The sequence below is a fragment of the Anastrepha obliqua genome, chromosome 4, assembly GCF_027943255.1.
Source record: "Anastrepha obliqua isolate idAnaObli1 chromosome 4, idAnaObli1_1.0, whole genome shotgun sequence".
Classification (NCBI taxonomy): domain Eukaryota; kingdom Metazoa; phylum Arthropoda; class Insecta; order Diptera; family Tephritidae; genus Anastrepha; species Anastrepha obliqua.
In genome coordinates this window covers 26222826-26240052 of record NC_072895.1, presented here as the reverse complement: position 1 = coordinate 26240052, position 17227 = coordinate 26222826, and the positions used below count along the sequence as shown (strand labels likewise).

At 37.1% G+C, this 17227-nt stretch overlaps 2 protein-coding genes across 2 annotated transcripts in view; both read left to right on the top strand.

Annotated features, from left to right (window-relative positions):
- LOC129244518 (farnesyl pyrophosphate synthase-like) overlaps positions 1 to 17227 on the top strand; it is a 33563-nt gene that overhangs the window by 7754 nt on the left and 8582 nt on the right. The gene's annotated exons all lie outside the window — the stretch shown is intronic.
- Positions 8705 to 10907, top strand: LOC129244515 (farnesyl pyrophosphate synthase-like). Its single transcript, XM_054882188.1, has 6 exons — positions 8705 to 8794; positions 9297 to 9367; positions 9440 to 9580; positions 9693 to 10054; positions 10118 to 10344; positions 10462 to 10907. The coding sequence occupies exons 1-6, from the start codon at positions 8779 to 8781 to the stop codon at positions 10641 to 10643; spliced, it is 999 nt and encodes a 332-aa protein (XP_054738163.1). The 5' UTR covers positions 8705 to 8778; the 3' UTR covers positions 10644 to 10907.

Here is a 17227-nt window from a genome sequence, read left to right as displayed (position 1 = left end):
ACCAAAGCTCTATCCAAAATTCTATGGGATGAAAATAATCTATTATATGAATACTCGTAAACTCATGCCCTTTCAATTGCAAAGTGGCAAATTTGAAAATTCAAAATGGCGTCATTACTGTGTCACCTCAAAGACACTAAATTCCAAAATTTGCAAATATATCTATCAATTACTTTTAAAAATAGGTTCAAAAATGATGACTCATGATATATTTGAATGTTTTTGGGGTCGCTGATTACGAATCTGAAATCAGATTTTCAAAATTCAAAATGGCGGATCCAATATGGCGGACATTTTTCGAAAATTTTTTTGGATTCGCTTGAAACTCATCACTTGGGGGTTTTCGGGGTCGCTGATGACGAATCCGATGTCAGTTTTTCAAAAATTCAAAATGGCGGATCCAATATGGCGGATATTTTCGAAATTTTTTTTAATTTGCTTAAAATTTGTTACTCTGGGGTTTTCGAGGTCGCTAATGACGAATCCGATATCAGTTTTTCAAATTCAAAATGGCGGATCCAATATGTCAAATCAATGTTGTTTTATAGCCTTAAAAAGGGCTGATTGATGATTTATTTTTTGGTGTTTTAGCTACTTTATTAGCCCTGAAAGGGGCTGATTAAAGGTTTATTTTTTGGTGTTTTAATTAATTTATTAGCTCTGAAAAGGGCTGATTGATAGTAACTCTCTTTAAATGGTTTTATATTTCAAAACGGCTGATTAATATTGGACAATGGCGAGCGGTTCATGGTCATTCGAGTACCTATAAACGTTGAGTTTATTATGTGATGTAACTATAAAACAATGTGCTGATTGGATTTTTGTTACAGAAGGTGCCGCGGAAAATCTCTTGTTTAGCGAACGTTTCATTTTTTCATGTTGCTGTTTTGAATAAATAAAAAATTGAATCGATTTAATGTGCTCTTTTGCCCAATCAAAAAGAGCTTTGGCATTCAAAATGGCGTCTTGAGGTTTACGTTGTAAACTGGCACGCGTTGCTTCTCTTTTTAAAACTGCTCCAACGCCATCGCATGCTCCTTTCCCATGAGCAGTTGCATGGAAATGCCACTCAGCCTTTACATTAAAATCTTTTTCGTGGTTTATTAAATTTATTATTTGGTACCGATTTTTGTAGTGCTGTTTAGCCCCGTCAGTAAAATAGTATATTTTTTTGACATTTGGGCATACTTTCTTTATTTCCGGTATTACTGTCTGCTGTAATATGTAAACTGCTGCAGTATCATGCGTTGTACAGTCTGACAGTAATACAATACTGTGGTGCTTCATTTCATTCCCTTCCTTGTAATAGAAAACTGCAGGATGTACTGTGCATTGATCATTATTATAATGAAATCCTTGCACAGCATCCTGCGCAACATAAGCATAGTTTTCAGAAAAATCACACTGCAATATTACTTCGCCGTCTTGAAGATTATTTTTTTTTTCCTGAAAATACTCAGACTGCCTCTTAGCAATAAAATGATGCGGTAAAAGTTTCTTAAACTGAGTGGACATTTCTCCTATAAAATCTTCTGAGGGAAAGAACATTTTCTTCAGAGTACACCTATCAGTCGATTGCAAAGATCTACAAATAATTTCACCAATTTCATTAGCTTCTAGCATTAGCAGTTGACACTTTATTTAAAAAGGTTTCAATTCCAGGACATGAGGTGCATTCTAAAAGAAAACAAGAGGGCTGAGGAATTTTACATAAAACAAAATTAAAACAATCCTTATAATTTTTAATTAAAAGCTCTGAATCAGGTGTCAGTTTTTCAAAATTCAACTCATCAATCATTAATTTAAAATTTTGATGAATTAAGCAGACGCAAACGCTATGAGTGCCAGCCGATCCCGCACAAACACAATTTTTTGGCCTCAAAGCAGCAAACTTTGACATGCCAATCGGCAAATCAGGATATTTTTCCTTAAATTCTGCATGCATTACTTTAATATCGGTAAGCAAGAGTCTTTTTTGTAATAATCGTTTTTCTCCATTGACTTTAGCGGATACAGTGTCTTTTCTTCCCGGCATTAAACGGCTATTTTGATCACACTCATAAAACTCCTGAACTTTATTAATCGTTTCCTCAGGTAATGTTTTTCCTTGTTTTAATTCAGGTTTGGCAAAAATTCCACCAACATTTTTCAAATGTTTAGCTTGTCTAGCTTGTCTCTCGGAAGTGCCAAACTCTGAAGCAATTTGTCTTACTGTCCAACAGTCAGGAGCTATGGTTAGGATAGATATGCGAAGTGGATCATTTTTCGGTAAAGAAGTAAATTTTTCTTTTAGGCCGTTTAATAATTGCTCTAATTGCTCTTCCCTTGAAACACATTTCTTCTTTATTTCAGGTTCTTCTGTTACAGAATCATCCTGATTAGTATCATAATCGTTGCTATTGCACAATTTACGACACTGATGGCAAACTCTTGCATTTTCTGCTACCAGAGGAAACTTTTTTAACAGTGTCTTGGACAGTTTTCTTAAATTAATCCCTTTATGGTTAGCAAGATTTAAAGGATTAATGCATCTATCTACATGAGTCATATAAATAGAAGCTTTCATTTTATTATCCGCCATGATGGCTAATTAAGTTACAAAAATCAACGTTGCTACGCCAAATGAAATTGAAAAACAAATCTTGAAGACCAAACAAAAAATGACATATAATTCGAAATGAAATCGAATTCTTCAATGCTTTTACAATAACAAATAAAGAAGCGAACACAAAGTTAAACACATTAATATTATAGGGAACAAGTTATAAATGACGAAACAAAGTTTAACACTTCAGTGTTCGTACAAAAACAAATGAAGTCGAAGCAACCTTCACACATTAAGGTCTTAGACGTAAACAAAGAAAAATCTGTAAAGAAAATCTATCGCATCAATGTTGAATTGAATTTGAAGAGGTCGAGCCAAGGAGCACCAGGAGATTTGGTAGCTCCTAAAACACTCAGGCTAAAAAGCCCATTGTATTTAAAGCTCTGGAAAGGGGGTAGATAGTCAAGGAGGGAGGGAGAAAAGTATCAGAGAAAGAGATAGGAAAGAATAGAGACAGAGATAGAGATAGTTAGCCCTGTAAGAATTTTCCAGATTCTTTGGCGAATCTGTAAATATCCTCCAGTTTTAGAGAACGAATATCACTCATTCCCATGACATCTGAACCCAATACCCGTAGTCGCGCTCTAGCAAAGGCAGGACACTCACAGAGAAAGTGCTCAGTGCTATCCGCCTCCTCCAAGCAGAACAGGCATACCGGGTCCTCGATGATTCCAATGGTGGTCATATGCTGACCCCATGGGTTGTGTCCTGTAATGATGCCGACCATCAACCGAATGTCTTTCATTCTAAGTTTTAGTAGAAAGTTTGACAGTTCTCTGTTCGGACTTGTCACAAAACACTTTGCAGTTCTGCAGCGTTCTAGACCGGACCACCGCTCTTTATGTAGATTGCCTACATAGTCGTTGATCCAATTCTTGATTCCTGCGGGACTGATTCCGATTATTGGCTCTGGCCCCTGTGGGGGCACCGCTGATCCACGGTTGGCCAATTCGTCGGCAATTTCGTTTCCTTGAGCACCGGAGTATCCTGGAACCCATATAAGTACAAGCCTGTTTTGTCTTGCGACAGAATTAAGCTTCTTCTTACATTCTTGAACAATCTTCGAGGTTTGCTTCGCGTTCTCCAGGGCCTTCAATGCAGCCTGACTGTCACTGAAGACTCCAATCTGTTTCCCGCTCCATCTCCTCTCGATTATCCATTCGGCTACTTTTAGGATGGCAAAAACTTCTGTTTGAAAAACAGTTGCCATTCCCCCCATAGCATAGTGATACTTGTAACTATCGTTTAAGTACCATCCGGCTCCAGACCCTATTTCAGTCTTGGACCCATCGGTAAAGAAAATATCCGTCAAACCTCCCTGCATGCATTCTGGATTGCTCCATTGCTCACGCAATGGAAATCTGACATCAAATTTCCTTCCGAATGAAACTGTGGGTATCAGGTCATCTTTAGGTGCCAAAAACAGTGGATACTGCTCCGACAGCAACTTAAAGATTTCTCTGTGTCCCGTAGTTCCATCTTCGTGCCAGAAACCATATTTATGGAGTCTACACATTGCTTTTATTGCTTCCTGTTGTATCTTAAGATCCAGGGGGAGCAAATTAAGCATAGCATTTAGGGCATCACCAGAGGTTGTACTCATGGCACCCGTGATGCATAAACATACACTTCTTTGCAGCCTGTATAGTTCCCGGATTGTGGACTTAACCATGCTCCGTCGCCACCAGACCACAGAAGCGTAAGTGATGATTGGTCTGATAAGTGCCGTGTATATCCATAGGACCACAGCAGGTTTCAGACCCCAAGTTTTGCCAAAGGCTCTACGGCATTGCTGAAAAATCTTCAATGCACGATTCGCCTTCAGTGAAACGTGTGTCTTCCAGGTCAGCTTCTTATCCAAGATTACTCCTAGATATTTAACTTCGTTGGAAAGACCAAGTGTCACACCTTTCAGTGTTGGAAGACTGAGTCCATCCAATTTCCGTTTTCTCGTAAACAAGACTATTGTTGTTTTGTTCGGATTAACGGAAAGACCTTGTCTCATGCACCAATCATCGATTTTGTCAAGGACTCTCTGCACTTTCGTGCAAAGCCTCCTTAAGGATTTATCCGATGTTAGCGCACAGACGTCGTCCGCATATGCTTGGACGTGAAAGCCGAGTTCCTGCATCTCCGCTAATAGGGAGTCTACGACGAAGCACCACAGCAGCGGAGAAAGAACACCCCCTTGGGGACATCCTTGCTTGGCCCTGACTGTGATTTGCTCGTCGTCGCTCCCACCAGCGGTTAACAGCCTCTCAGAGAGCATGGAGTATATCCATTTTATAATGGCTTGATTAACTCCGTGTCGTTCGGCAGAAGAACATATCGAGCCGAAAGTGGCATTATCAAAAGCCCCCTCAATGTCCACGAACACGCCCATTGTGTATTCGTCAGCTTCCAGCCCAGCTTCAATCTTGCTAACAAGATCGTGTAAGGCTGATTCACATGATTTTCCACTCTGGTAAGCGTGTTGATTTCTACTAAGTGGACTTCTCGGCAATACCCCCACTCGAATATGTTTCTCCACCACTCGTTCCAGACTTTTCAACATGAACGATGTCAAACTGATTGGTCTAACCCTTTTTGCTAGGGAATAGTCATCTTTTCCTGGTTTTGGAATAAATACTACTCTTACGCGTCGCCATTGGGATGGTATATAACCAAATGCAAGACAGGCTGTGAAGATCCTTTTCAGGGCCTCAATCAGCCTGTCTCCTCCTTTTTTAAGCATTACTGGATATATTCCGTCAGGTCCAGGGGACTTAAAGTTCTCAAAGGAAGATATGGAAAACCTTATCGATTCCCTTGTCACTATCCGACTAGCAATATACCAGCTGTACCTAGAGGTTCCACCGTTGCCACCGTCATTGTTCATGCCACTCTCGGCTTCAGAGAGAGTTCTACTACCCGGGAAATGGGTTTCGAGTAGAGCATTAAACGTTTCCGATTTGGAAATGGTGTATGAACCATCAGGTTTTCGAATGGAATCCAGCCTTACTGAGCGGTCTAAATGAAGGACCTTACAAAGTCTCGCTGTTTCCCTCATTTCTTCGACGTTACTACAGAAATTTCTATAGGATTCAAGTTTGGCTTGCCGTACTTTTTTCTTATATTCTCTCTGTGTAAGTCGATGATTGGCCCAGTCCTCTTCTGTTTTGGTCTTCAAGGCCTTATTAAGAAGTTTCCTGGACCGTACACGAAGCTTCGACAGTTCAGAGTTCCACCAAGGAACCGCTTTCCCCTGTCTGCTTTGCCTGAGTGGACACAGTTCCTCAAAGCAATTGATTAAAGTACCTTCTAATTTCTTAGTAGCATCTTCAATCATTTCTGCTGATTTGAGTTTTTTCAGGTTTGGTAATCAATGTTACTACAAAAACAAATGAATACGAAACAAGCTTCACCCACTAAGGTTTTAGACGAAAACAAATGAAATATGACGAAAGAGAATCTAACAGTTGAATGTTAAGTACAAAAACAAATGAAGATGAACCATACTTAACATGTTGAAGTCTTAGACGCAACAAATGGAATATTTTGAAAGAAAATTAACTTCTTTGGCTAACAAGTTAAGATCTTAGACTCTATTAAATGATAAATAATAAAATAAAATCCAACACTTTAGTGTTAGTACAAAAACAAATAAAGGGGAAGAAATTCTAACATGATGAGATCGTTACGTAAACAACTGACTAGTGTTAAATGAATAGTCAACACTTATTGAATTTTTAGAATACTGAAGTCAGAATTGCGATCAGCTACCTAAGAACTTACAAACTTTCAAATAATTCAATACGTTTCTTAAAAATTATCTTTCACATTGAATCCACTATTTAAAATTTTTTAAATTCTAACATCATACTCGTGATCTGCGACCTCAAATACCTCCGAGTAACATAGTTCATGTAAATTCAATTATTCTTTTAAAATTTCAGTCGCCATATTGGATCCCCCATTTTGAATTTTTGAAAAACTGACATCGGATTCGTCATCAGCGACCCCGAAAACCCACAAGTGATGAGTTTCAAGCGAATCCAAAAAAATTTTCGAAAAATGTCCGCCATATTGGATCCGCCATTTTGAATTTTGAAAATCTGATTTCAGATTCGTAATCAGCGACCCCAAAAACATTCAAATATATCATGAGTCATCATTTTTGAACCTATTTTTAAAAGTAATTGATAGATATATTTGCAAATTTTGGAATTTAGTGTCTTTGAGGTGACACAGTAATGACGCCATTTTGAATTTTCAAATTTGCCACTTTGCAATTGAAAGGGCATGAGTTTACGAGTATTTTGACATATTACATGATTATTTTCATCCCATAGAATTTTGGACAGAGCTTTGGTCCGGTTGACGTGGAACGCCCCATATACACTTGCGGACAAAATAATTAAATCGCGGTAATTTAACCCGTTTTCATTCATCATCTTTCTTTTGTTTTTTTTTTAACTTTTGTTGATTTTGTATACAAAAATATATGTACTCTTGCAGACAAAATAATAGAATCATGTTTTGACCACCTTTTTTTTTAATTTTCATTGAATATATAAAAAATATATGTACACTTGCGAACAAAATAATAAACTCGCGGTAATTTGACCCGTTTCATCTTTCTTTGGTTTTTTTTTTTAATTTTTTTTGATTTCATACAAAATAAAATATGTACACTTCCAGACAAAATAATAGAATCACGTGTTGACCACCTTTATAATTCCTTTTTGTAATTTTCATTGATTTCATATAAAAAAAAATTTTACACTTGCGGACAAAATAATAGAATCGCGATATTTTAATCCGTTTTGACTACCTTTCTGTTTTTTTTTAATTTTCATTGATTTCGTATAAAAAAATCATTCTAAAACAAATGTCATATATTATAAATCAAGGTTTCAAACTTTTTAATATTAAAAAAAATCGCAGTTTATAGTCCATTATATTTTTGTATTGTATAATAAAGCGCAAGTTGCTGGAAAATCCCGATAATTTTCTATTTCTCATAAAGGCCATTTTCACCAAGCCATGCAGTCTAAATTGGCGTAGAAGCAAGGTGACGCGAAACTAATCATCACATTTTGGTTTTGAATAACTTTTTTACTAATTAAAACACAAAAGGGTGAGCGGCTCATATGTGATTTTGTGCTGATAGCGTACGGAGGGATAGCTAATATAATTTAAAAAGAAAGAGGTAAAGATGGCAAAAGCAAAACGCAGAAGAGTATGCGTGAATGTTTGGCTAATAGAAGTAGGAGAAAGATACCGTGTAAAGCTATTAAACGTCTTGAATTGTCGAGATTCTAGAAATTATAACTTTTTTTGCGTGTGGACGTGGAGACTTATAACTCGAATTCTCGAATTGATAACGCCGCACGCTAAACGTGAGATTATCCGCTACGTTAAGATTCCTTACCTCAGGACGAAGCTACGAGAACTTCAGATTCTAGGCAAATATTTCATCCCAGTCTCCTGGTGGGAGTTTACAAAGTGCTCAATTTGAAAAATTGTCTCGTTAGAAAATACAATGTTCGGAAATTGACCTCTCTCGGCCAAGCGAAGCAACTCTTTCGCTCTCTCAAGTCTGACTTGTTGCTGCTTTGGTGTGAGATCATGCGCCTTTTGTATTTTGGATCTTGTAAGGCTTGACTTTGAGATTATTTTTCAGTATGCGGCGGATGCTACGGTCAGATACTTTCAGTTCTTTCGCCATTTGATTGACACTTCGTCGGGGATTTCATTCAAGTCGCTTCTTCACTTTTTGAACCATTTCACGTGACGTTGCAGTCTTTTGATGGCCACCTCTATGACGTGCATCAACTGTGCGAGCGGTCTGAAGTTGGTTACACTTCGAATGCCGGACCCTGTATTTTAAGCAAAGAAATATTTTATTTCATTATTCTAATCTATATAGCGAGCAAAAACTAAATATGTGCATAGTACATTCTTCATATAATATGTATGTATGTATATATTGTGGTGTGTGTTAGAATTAAATATTTTTTAACTATTTTTACTTGTGGCTGTGTTATCCATCCGGTATATATGGCAATCTATTTGTATTTTTGTTTATTTTTCACTTTTTCTCTCTTTTTAGCTCTTTATCAACATTGGGGAACCATTCAGAGCCAAAAGCTGCACACATAACGGCCTCAAAAGATGAGAGAAATGCATTCATGGCCGTATTTCCAGGTCAGTTAAAAGCAAAAAAGAATGTTTTTGTCTGTCATATATTCTATTTGTTATCTTGAATTGCTCACTTGTGATCACTTGAGCGCAGAAGGGTCAGAAAAAAGGGCACAGCTTCACTTTTACTTTTGTAATGCTAACAGATTTACAACAAAACGGAAATAACCGAAGCTAATAATCATTTCTAGACAACTCTTGCATTTAGTTTGCATAATTTAAACAATTTTTTCAATGCTCCATTGTTAGGTGCGGCTACTCGATAAATATTTCAGTTTTGCAACTGCCTTTGAAACTGAACTAATAAATTTCTATGTGTAAGCACCTTTTCATGTAAATTTATTTTCCTAAAACTTTACTCAATTTGCGTGTTTCAAACCATTAAAAGTCCGCGCGATCTTCCTACAGCTCATTTATCGGACTACATCAAAACTGCTCAGTACTCACACGCACGCCAAGTACTTGTGTATGAAATATTAGTAATTTGTAATGGATTCTGCCTTTACAGATGTTGTGCGCGAACTCAGCGAGGCAGCTAAAAGATACACAACTCCTGAGACCGAAAACTGGTTCACAAAGGTATTAACTGTTTATTTGCTTCATTCATTCAAAAATATCTAATTAAAGCATTTCTTTTTAAATACTTCGTAGGCTCTGCAGTACAATTTGCCACACGGCAAAAAGAATCGTGGCCTACTCACCGTTTTAACGTATAAAAATCTAGTCAAACCTGATGCGCTCGGTGCGGAAAATTTAAAATTGGCCCAATACCTGGGTTGGTGTGTCGAAATGGTAAGCATTTCGCTTCTTTTAGGCATCAAATATTTTACTTATTTGATTTAACTGCGCTCGCAGACAATATTTGTCAATTTTGTGAACAGTGATTTTGCATGATATTCCACAGGTACAATGTTTCTTCCTCATTAACGACGACATGATGGACAACAGCACTACACGTCGTGGACAACTGTGTTGGCACAAATTGGAGGAGGTTGGCTTTATAGCCATCAATGATGCGCTTATGATTGAGAGTGGAGTTTATGAAATACTACGCAATAATTTCCGCCACTTGGATTGCTATGTTGATCTGCTCGAATTGTTCCATGAAATAACATTCATCACAACTTGTGGGCAATCCATGGATTTACTGAATGCTAATAAGAGTGTCAACACATTCACTATGGACAAATATAATTTGGTTGTCTCGAAAAAGACTTCTCATTACACTTTCTATTTTCCGGTAGCTTTGGCCTTACATTTAGCGGGGTTAGTAGACAACCTCAATTGACATTTAAACTCCAAAATCAAAAAGAAAATGTTTCTTTTCAGCGTTAAAGATCCGGAAATTTTCCGTCAATCCAAAACTATTCTATTGGAGATGGGTCATTTATTCCAAGTACAAGATGACTTCCTTGATTGTTTTAGCAATCCCGAGATTAGTGGCAAAATAGGCACAGATATACAGGATAATAAGTGTTCCTGGTTGGCGGTGACGTGCATGCAGCGAGCTAGTCCGGAGCAGAGAGCTATTATGGAGGAGTGTTATGGGAAAAATGGTGAGTATTAGGGTGGGCACATTAACAGCAAATCCTGAATAGTAGCAGTTGTACTAATAATGAATAAATAAATGCTATAACATCAGGAATTTCAAACAAACCCCATTTTCATTTCAGATTCCGAGAAAATCGCGCGTGTTAAGCAGCTCTATAAAGAATTAGACATTGCCAGGAGTTTTGCCATATACGAAGAAGAAAAATACAATATGATTAAAGCACAGATCCATCAAACCACGTGTGGCATACCACAGGAAGCGTTCTTACAATTACTTAATAAAATATATCGCCGGGACTCATAAGTCGAAACACAAGAAGAAACCCCAAAACGAATACAGCTAATTTGTGCAGTTAAACGCGCAGCTCTTTATCTGTGGGGATTTTACGCGTTATGAGGATGTTTATGTTTGAACATTGATGGGCTCGGGTTGTGTGCAATCTGGAACACAAACTTAATTTTATCTAGTTAAAATAATAGGTTTTTACACTTCATTGAAAACCTAAGAACTGGTATCAATATTAGTAAATAAAGGGAATTTATGTATACATTTGAAACGATTGCGAAACGAACGAATTAATATAATAAATTTTTTAATATAGTTTAGTACATTTTCTAATACTGTTTGTTTTTATGGAATATTTGAAAACATAAGAAAATATTGAATTTTCTTTTTTTCTAAATTTATTTTATAACCAAAAAATAGACACTTATTTGTTTTTATGTGGTATTCACCCGTACCACCAGTCCTTAGATACATTCGCTTATTCATACATACTGATAGTCTAAGATCGCACTGCCCATTTTGTGCTTATTTTGTCAGATTTTAATAATTATAAAATTAAACAAGATTTTTGTTTTTAAGGGGTAACACCACTGTACACGCGTAAAATAAACACGATTTTTAAAGAATTTTTTTGTATAGAAGGAAAGGGGACACAATCACTCTGATTTGGGAAGTTATTACTTATATACTAAAATACAAAACTACAAAGTTTGATCGAAAAATTTTACAAAATGGCGGCATTGGAGACATTTTTGTAATGTGGTTTCTCTTGAAGGAGCTCCGCGGCACGCAGCACAGAGGGTGCAAATTTTAATCTGGAACAAAGAAACATTTTTTTTCTTAATCTAGATAAGAATAGCTAGAGAAACACGTAGGGGATTAAAAAAATTTTTATTTTTGGGAAATTAGCAAGCATTTGAAGGAAAAAACTCTATTTTTTACTAAAAAAACGGCACTTAAATAATTATAACAATCGTTTAAATTAATCTATCGAAAATCCCCTACGCTCTTCTCTTAAGAAGGTTATTATACAGACGTAGTGAAAAACCTGATTAAAAATATTTAAAATTGTTTGAGTTATGCTGCGTGCCAATTTCAGAAAACGTGTTTTGAGAAAAACGCGTTTAAAGTTTGGAAATTTGGAGAAGTCGTTAGGTAGCACTCACTAACGCTTGGTTAAAAGCTTAAGATATTTATGAAATAGACTTCGGTAACTTATAAAACTTTTTGTTCCGTATTTTAAAAGGTTCAAAGAATTTTTTAAGCTTATGAAAAAAAAAATCAATTTTTTGAAATTTCTACAATGGTGTTACCCCTTAAAGGCTGGTTAAGTTTCAATGGCCGGTGTTGATTTTTAATAAAATATAATTTTTTTAGGAAATTATTGCCATTTCTCTTATTATGATAATATTGGTATAGCTCAATTACGTATGGAACAAAATATCAGCCAAATAGCCGCCGCGGCCTCGGCGGCATATCTCCATCCGATGGTCCAAATATTCGATGATGCTGAGGCATAACTGATGTTCTATGCCGTTAATGTGCCGAATTATCTCATCGTTCAGCTCTTGAGTTGTTACCGGCTTATCGACGTACACCTTTTCTTTCAAATAACTCCAAAGAAAGAAGTTCAACGGTGTCAAATCACATGATCTTGGCGGCCAATTGGCATCACGGCGACGTGAGCTTATTCGGCCATCAAATTTTTCGCGCAAAAGAGCCATTGTTTCGCTAGCTGTGTGACAAGTGGCACCGTCCTGTTGAAACCAGGAAACCAGAATCCATAACTTCCAATTCGGGCCATAAAAAGTTCGTTATCATCTCACCATAGTGAACACTATTCACAGTAACTGCCTGACCGGCCGACGAATCCACTGAGGTGAAAATTGACGTTTAGGTGTGGTTCCCATTCAATATCGGCCCTTGAAATTTAACCACCTTTTGTATTGAAAATTTTCAGCACCGGACTGGCGCTGTGGGATGAGCCAAACGGTGCCTAAATTAACATCACTGAAGATGAATGCATTTTGATTTGAACGCCCGTTTTCATAATAAGCCTGAATAATTTTAACGCGTTGCTCGATTGTGTATCTTTCCATGGTTCAAATTGAGTTAGTCTGAAATTGAAAAATGTCAAATGAAATGCAAAAAAAAATTTGACGTTTAGGTGTGGTTCTCATTCAACATCGGCCCTTGAACTTTAACCATCCTTTATATAAAATTTAAATAAGTTTTTCTTTTTTGTTTTAAATACAAAAAAAAAAATAGTTTTTTAATAAAAATTAAACAAGTTTTGTTTTTTTATAATAATAAAAATTAGAAAGGTTCCTGTTTTTTATTAATGACTATTTCATGCACCGGCTGGACAATCCTAATGTAACCCTTATAGTGAAGTGAGACTTTGCAGCTCAGGTAAAATGAATTTGAAACTTTTTGATGTCAGATAAAAACTAATCTGCCAACGTTGGCGCCAGAAATTGGGCAACTCCGCTCTGCTTCTACTTCAAGATCATTTCAAAAATGTTAAATATACAGTATTTCAGCGAACAAAACAAAAAAAAAGGTTTGCACAAATTTAGTCGAAGATATGAGCCCGAAGTAAAATTTGATGTGACTATTTAAATATTAAAAAAAAAAAATTTACCGAACTACAAATTTGGTATGCAAAGTGCACTCACAATGCATTATGAAATTTCCATTTCCGTCGATGTTCACTCATATATGAATGAACTCACAAAAAAGTCGAATTTCTTCAAAAAGAGGCTTCCACTTGATAAGAGGTTTCTGTGTGCGAGCCACTTTAAAAATCTTAAGACATGAATTATTTCAGTAATCAGTAAGAAAAAACCGCTCAAAGGCAGTATAGGAGATAAAGTAACGAAATTCTTTGAAAAGTGTCTGTAGTGGCTATAGTCTGTTCAGTGATAGCTCGACCTTTTGGAATTGACGACATTCCGAGTTTGGGCAAACTGCGGACCATCGGTGATTGAACAAATTTGTAAGCAAAATAAGTATCAGTTGGTTATGAAAGTTTTCCGCATTGGAGTGTATTAATGAAGCAGATTGATTGCTTTGATTCCGACCCCCAGAGGCGTAGTGATTGCTTCCGGAAGGACATAGTGAAAAACCCCCTTAATGTTGAGAAAAGCGCCCATAATGAACTCTTTCTAAGAAAGGGACACCTCGATATCTTTGACAATAGTTTGTAAAGCAGAATCCGCCAATCTGGTTTTACAATAGGCAGTTTGGGCAACCGATAAACGCCCCCCAAGAGATTTCATACCTTCCGAAAAGATAAATCAGCCTCTCAAGGACCTTCAACACGATGAAAGACTGATTGGCCTGAAATACTGTGGGGATACGTGTGAGATTTCACCAGCCCTGGGTATGAAAGAAACTGTCACAGCACTCCAAGATATGGTATTGTAGCTCCTATCAATGCAGCTCGCATAGATAGGGATCAGCTAACGACAAGATACCTTCGCAGATTCCAGTAGTTGCCATCGTAGCCAGATGACTTGAAGAGCTCGAAAAGGACTATCGCCCAAGCAGGCGGCGCTTATCCAGCAAGCGGATATGGATGCGGAGAATAAGCTGGTATTGCTCCAGTTCGGATTCGCCAGAAAAATGGGCGTTGAGAAGCAACTTGAGTGACTCCTCGCTAGTCATTGTCCGGCATCTTGATCCGTCCTTCAGGTACCCCATGGGCGTGAAATTCCACGAAGCTAGCCTTTAACGCTTTCGTTGAATTTTCTCCATGAGTCTCACTTCGATTTCCTAACTTTGGATTTGTAGATTCCTTATCCTAATTTGTACAGTTCTCATCCCGTGGGAGACTTAATACTTCTTGCTCTTATAAAGAGCCGACTACACGAAGTTCTATTTTCAGAGAGTTCAGTAGTCCACCAAGGTGGGTTTTGCGTGTTAGCGGGCGATCTTACAATACAAGAGCTCTCGAGAGCCCTATTACACGCAGTGGTGAATGTCTCCACTGGTTAGTGAGGTCAAGTACCTCGTCCCTGACCGCAGTAGCAAAAGTTGGGTCCCTACCAAGTCTTCACTTAGAATAAAATCAAAAAAATTAGAAAAATGACTCACCTCTTGCATTAATGTCTGTACTTCTCCGAGAAGTATGATGGGAGTTTGCGTACCAATGATGACGCCGATTTCCCTTCGCCTCGCCTCAGCTAAGGCCTCCTGTAGCAGCATGAGAGCTGGTTCTACCTCGTCGTCATGTGCCATGTGGTCTGAGATCAACCAGAGTCTCCCAGTAGTGCTCTCCAAGCTCATAGTAACAATGCCTTCCTTGCTGAAAAAGGCAAATTGAAAGCATTTAGTTCTTTCTTGATGAGTAGATCGATAGATGAATAAATTCTTTTCTTTATTTTGGAAATATACGTAAATATCTTTAAAAAACCCCCTGGACCTCCACCATGCTGTGAGAGTGCTGAGTTGAGTGCCAAATTTCAAATTTTGAAGGCCGCAGAACATTTGGCGTTACCCAGGGTGCACCGCGCGAAGGTGATCCACCCTCTAAAAATGAACTCAAATATGCAGGAAATAACTGAATCGTATATTTATGCAAACACTTATGGTATAATATTTCACCTCATGACAAAGGTAGATATTTTTATTATCCCATGGCAGTTTGCATATTTTTTATTTTACTCCAGTTGACCGATAAACAATGAAATGCAGGGAAATAGTGAATTCTGTTCGCCCCGATCAAGTAGTACAATTAATTATGTGTATATAAACGCGTATTTTAACTGTTGTGTAAAGAATTTTATATTGACTGGATATTGAAAGAAAATTAAAGTATTGTCAGGTCTTCTAAAGAGTCGTGTGTATTCATCGCTTTCAAAATGTTCCTTCTAACGCTGGTTGGGTAATTTCCACTTAGCTACAGTTAAATATTTCAATTCAATAAAATAGTTGTTGTATCAAATGTGGTAAAATCTCTTTCACATGTTAGGTATTTCTATTTTACTTGGACAACAATTTGAAGGCAAATAATTTTCTTAAGCAACTTAAACAGAAGAATTCTAATTTTCTCTCTAATCGTTCAAAAAAGAGAAGTAAACAATTTATCTTTATTCATGTTTGTTGTTTTATACTCACAGATATGGCCATTTTTTAACAAAGAAATGAAATGAATTGAAATGTTGAAATGCCCAAAGTTGAATTTGCATACTCCGTTTTACTCCTCACGTTTTAGTTCCGATTTGCAAAGTGAGCACCTCCCCTTTCAACTTCCTTTTTAGCCCATGCCAATCGTTCCGCTTCAGCTTGCGTCAGATTGGTCATGCCACTAAACCGGTTGCAGATTTTGACTGCAGCGTTGTAGCGTGTTTTCGCTTTCAACCCCTCTTTGGCCCTTTCTTACTCCCAGAACTGGCACCATCAAGCATCACCGGAGAGCGAAGTAAAGGTTCTTCCTCGTTATTATTCACGCTAGCCAATCCCCATATGGAGTTCGTGTTGAGTTGGTCCCCATGATATGGGGGTCAAACCACCACTTAATCCTCATCCCCGCGCCAAAGAGACCAACATTAAAGATGATAAAGAAAAAAATGATTATTTTTCCATGTCAACCTTATTTATCTTTCATGGCGAAGTATTTAGTAAAACTGCAGCATTTTTAAAAACTTCAACGTTTTCATTTCCATCATCTCTGCCTTTGCTATTTACTTTTCTCATATCGTCATTATAGTGCAGATCTTCAAGGTTGTCATCGCTTCAAAAGCCAAATTTTAGTGAAAAGGAAAATTAGAAATTATGTTGGAGGAATGCAACACCTGAGCGGCGTGTGCGTCATATCTACTATATGAGGTTTGATGTAAAAAATTCAAAATCAATCGAAAATCACTTTAGTTTTCCTCTAATAGATTCACTTAAAATCGAGGTAGAAAAAGGTCACGAACTATTCTGGCATAATACTGCTTTCGACTTCTGCTATTCCCTATCAGAAAAACTAACATTAAAATTTAAAATTTCACAAGTGTAAATGTTCCAATTTTGGGTTCTATTGTTCGAAAAAAAAATCATTTCCCGATATTATGCAAAAAGACGTCTAGAATCGAAAAGTCTAAATATCGAATTATAGATTCGGAAACTGCATGAAAATCTCTACAACTTTACGTATTTTGCCCCTCTAAGGCGCAGCTGACTAATTTTTTTATTCTACTAAATGTCAACAATACATGAAAAAAATTTCAGCCGGTATAAAATGAGTTGGTAGAAATTTTTTTTCGACACGTTTCGTACCCTCCCACAAACACACCCACCACGGGTGCGCCAGCTGACGTTCACTTTCGTTATTCATGAAAGCTAAATCACAAGTATAGTCAAGAATTTAACGGTATAAAAACGCAGTCCAAAATCGACCCCTGGCTCCCGGTCCATTAACCCCATAAGAAAATAATGCAAGAAAAAAACAAAGAAAATACATAAATCTGCCCTCTTTTCTCTTTTTACGAAGTCGCGTTATTAGGCAGTGAATTTACATTATTAAATCACTGCTCCAATTATTTCACAAATTATGAATTCAAATCAAAACCCTTAAAATATACAAATCAAATCAGTTGTTCGAAAAAAAAACA

Bases quoted from the DNA above. Each gene is read 5' to 3' on its own strand.
- LOC129244515 (XM_054882188.1), top strand. The intron at 9,581-9,692 runs GTAAGCATTTCG...GATATTCCACAG, and splicing joins TGGGTTGGTGTGTCGAAATG to GTACAATGTTTCTTCCTCAT. The intron at 10,345-10,461 runs GTGAGTATTAGG...TTTTCATTTCAG, and splicing joins GGAGTGTTATGGGAAAAATG to ATTCCGAGAAAATCGCGCGT.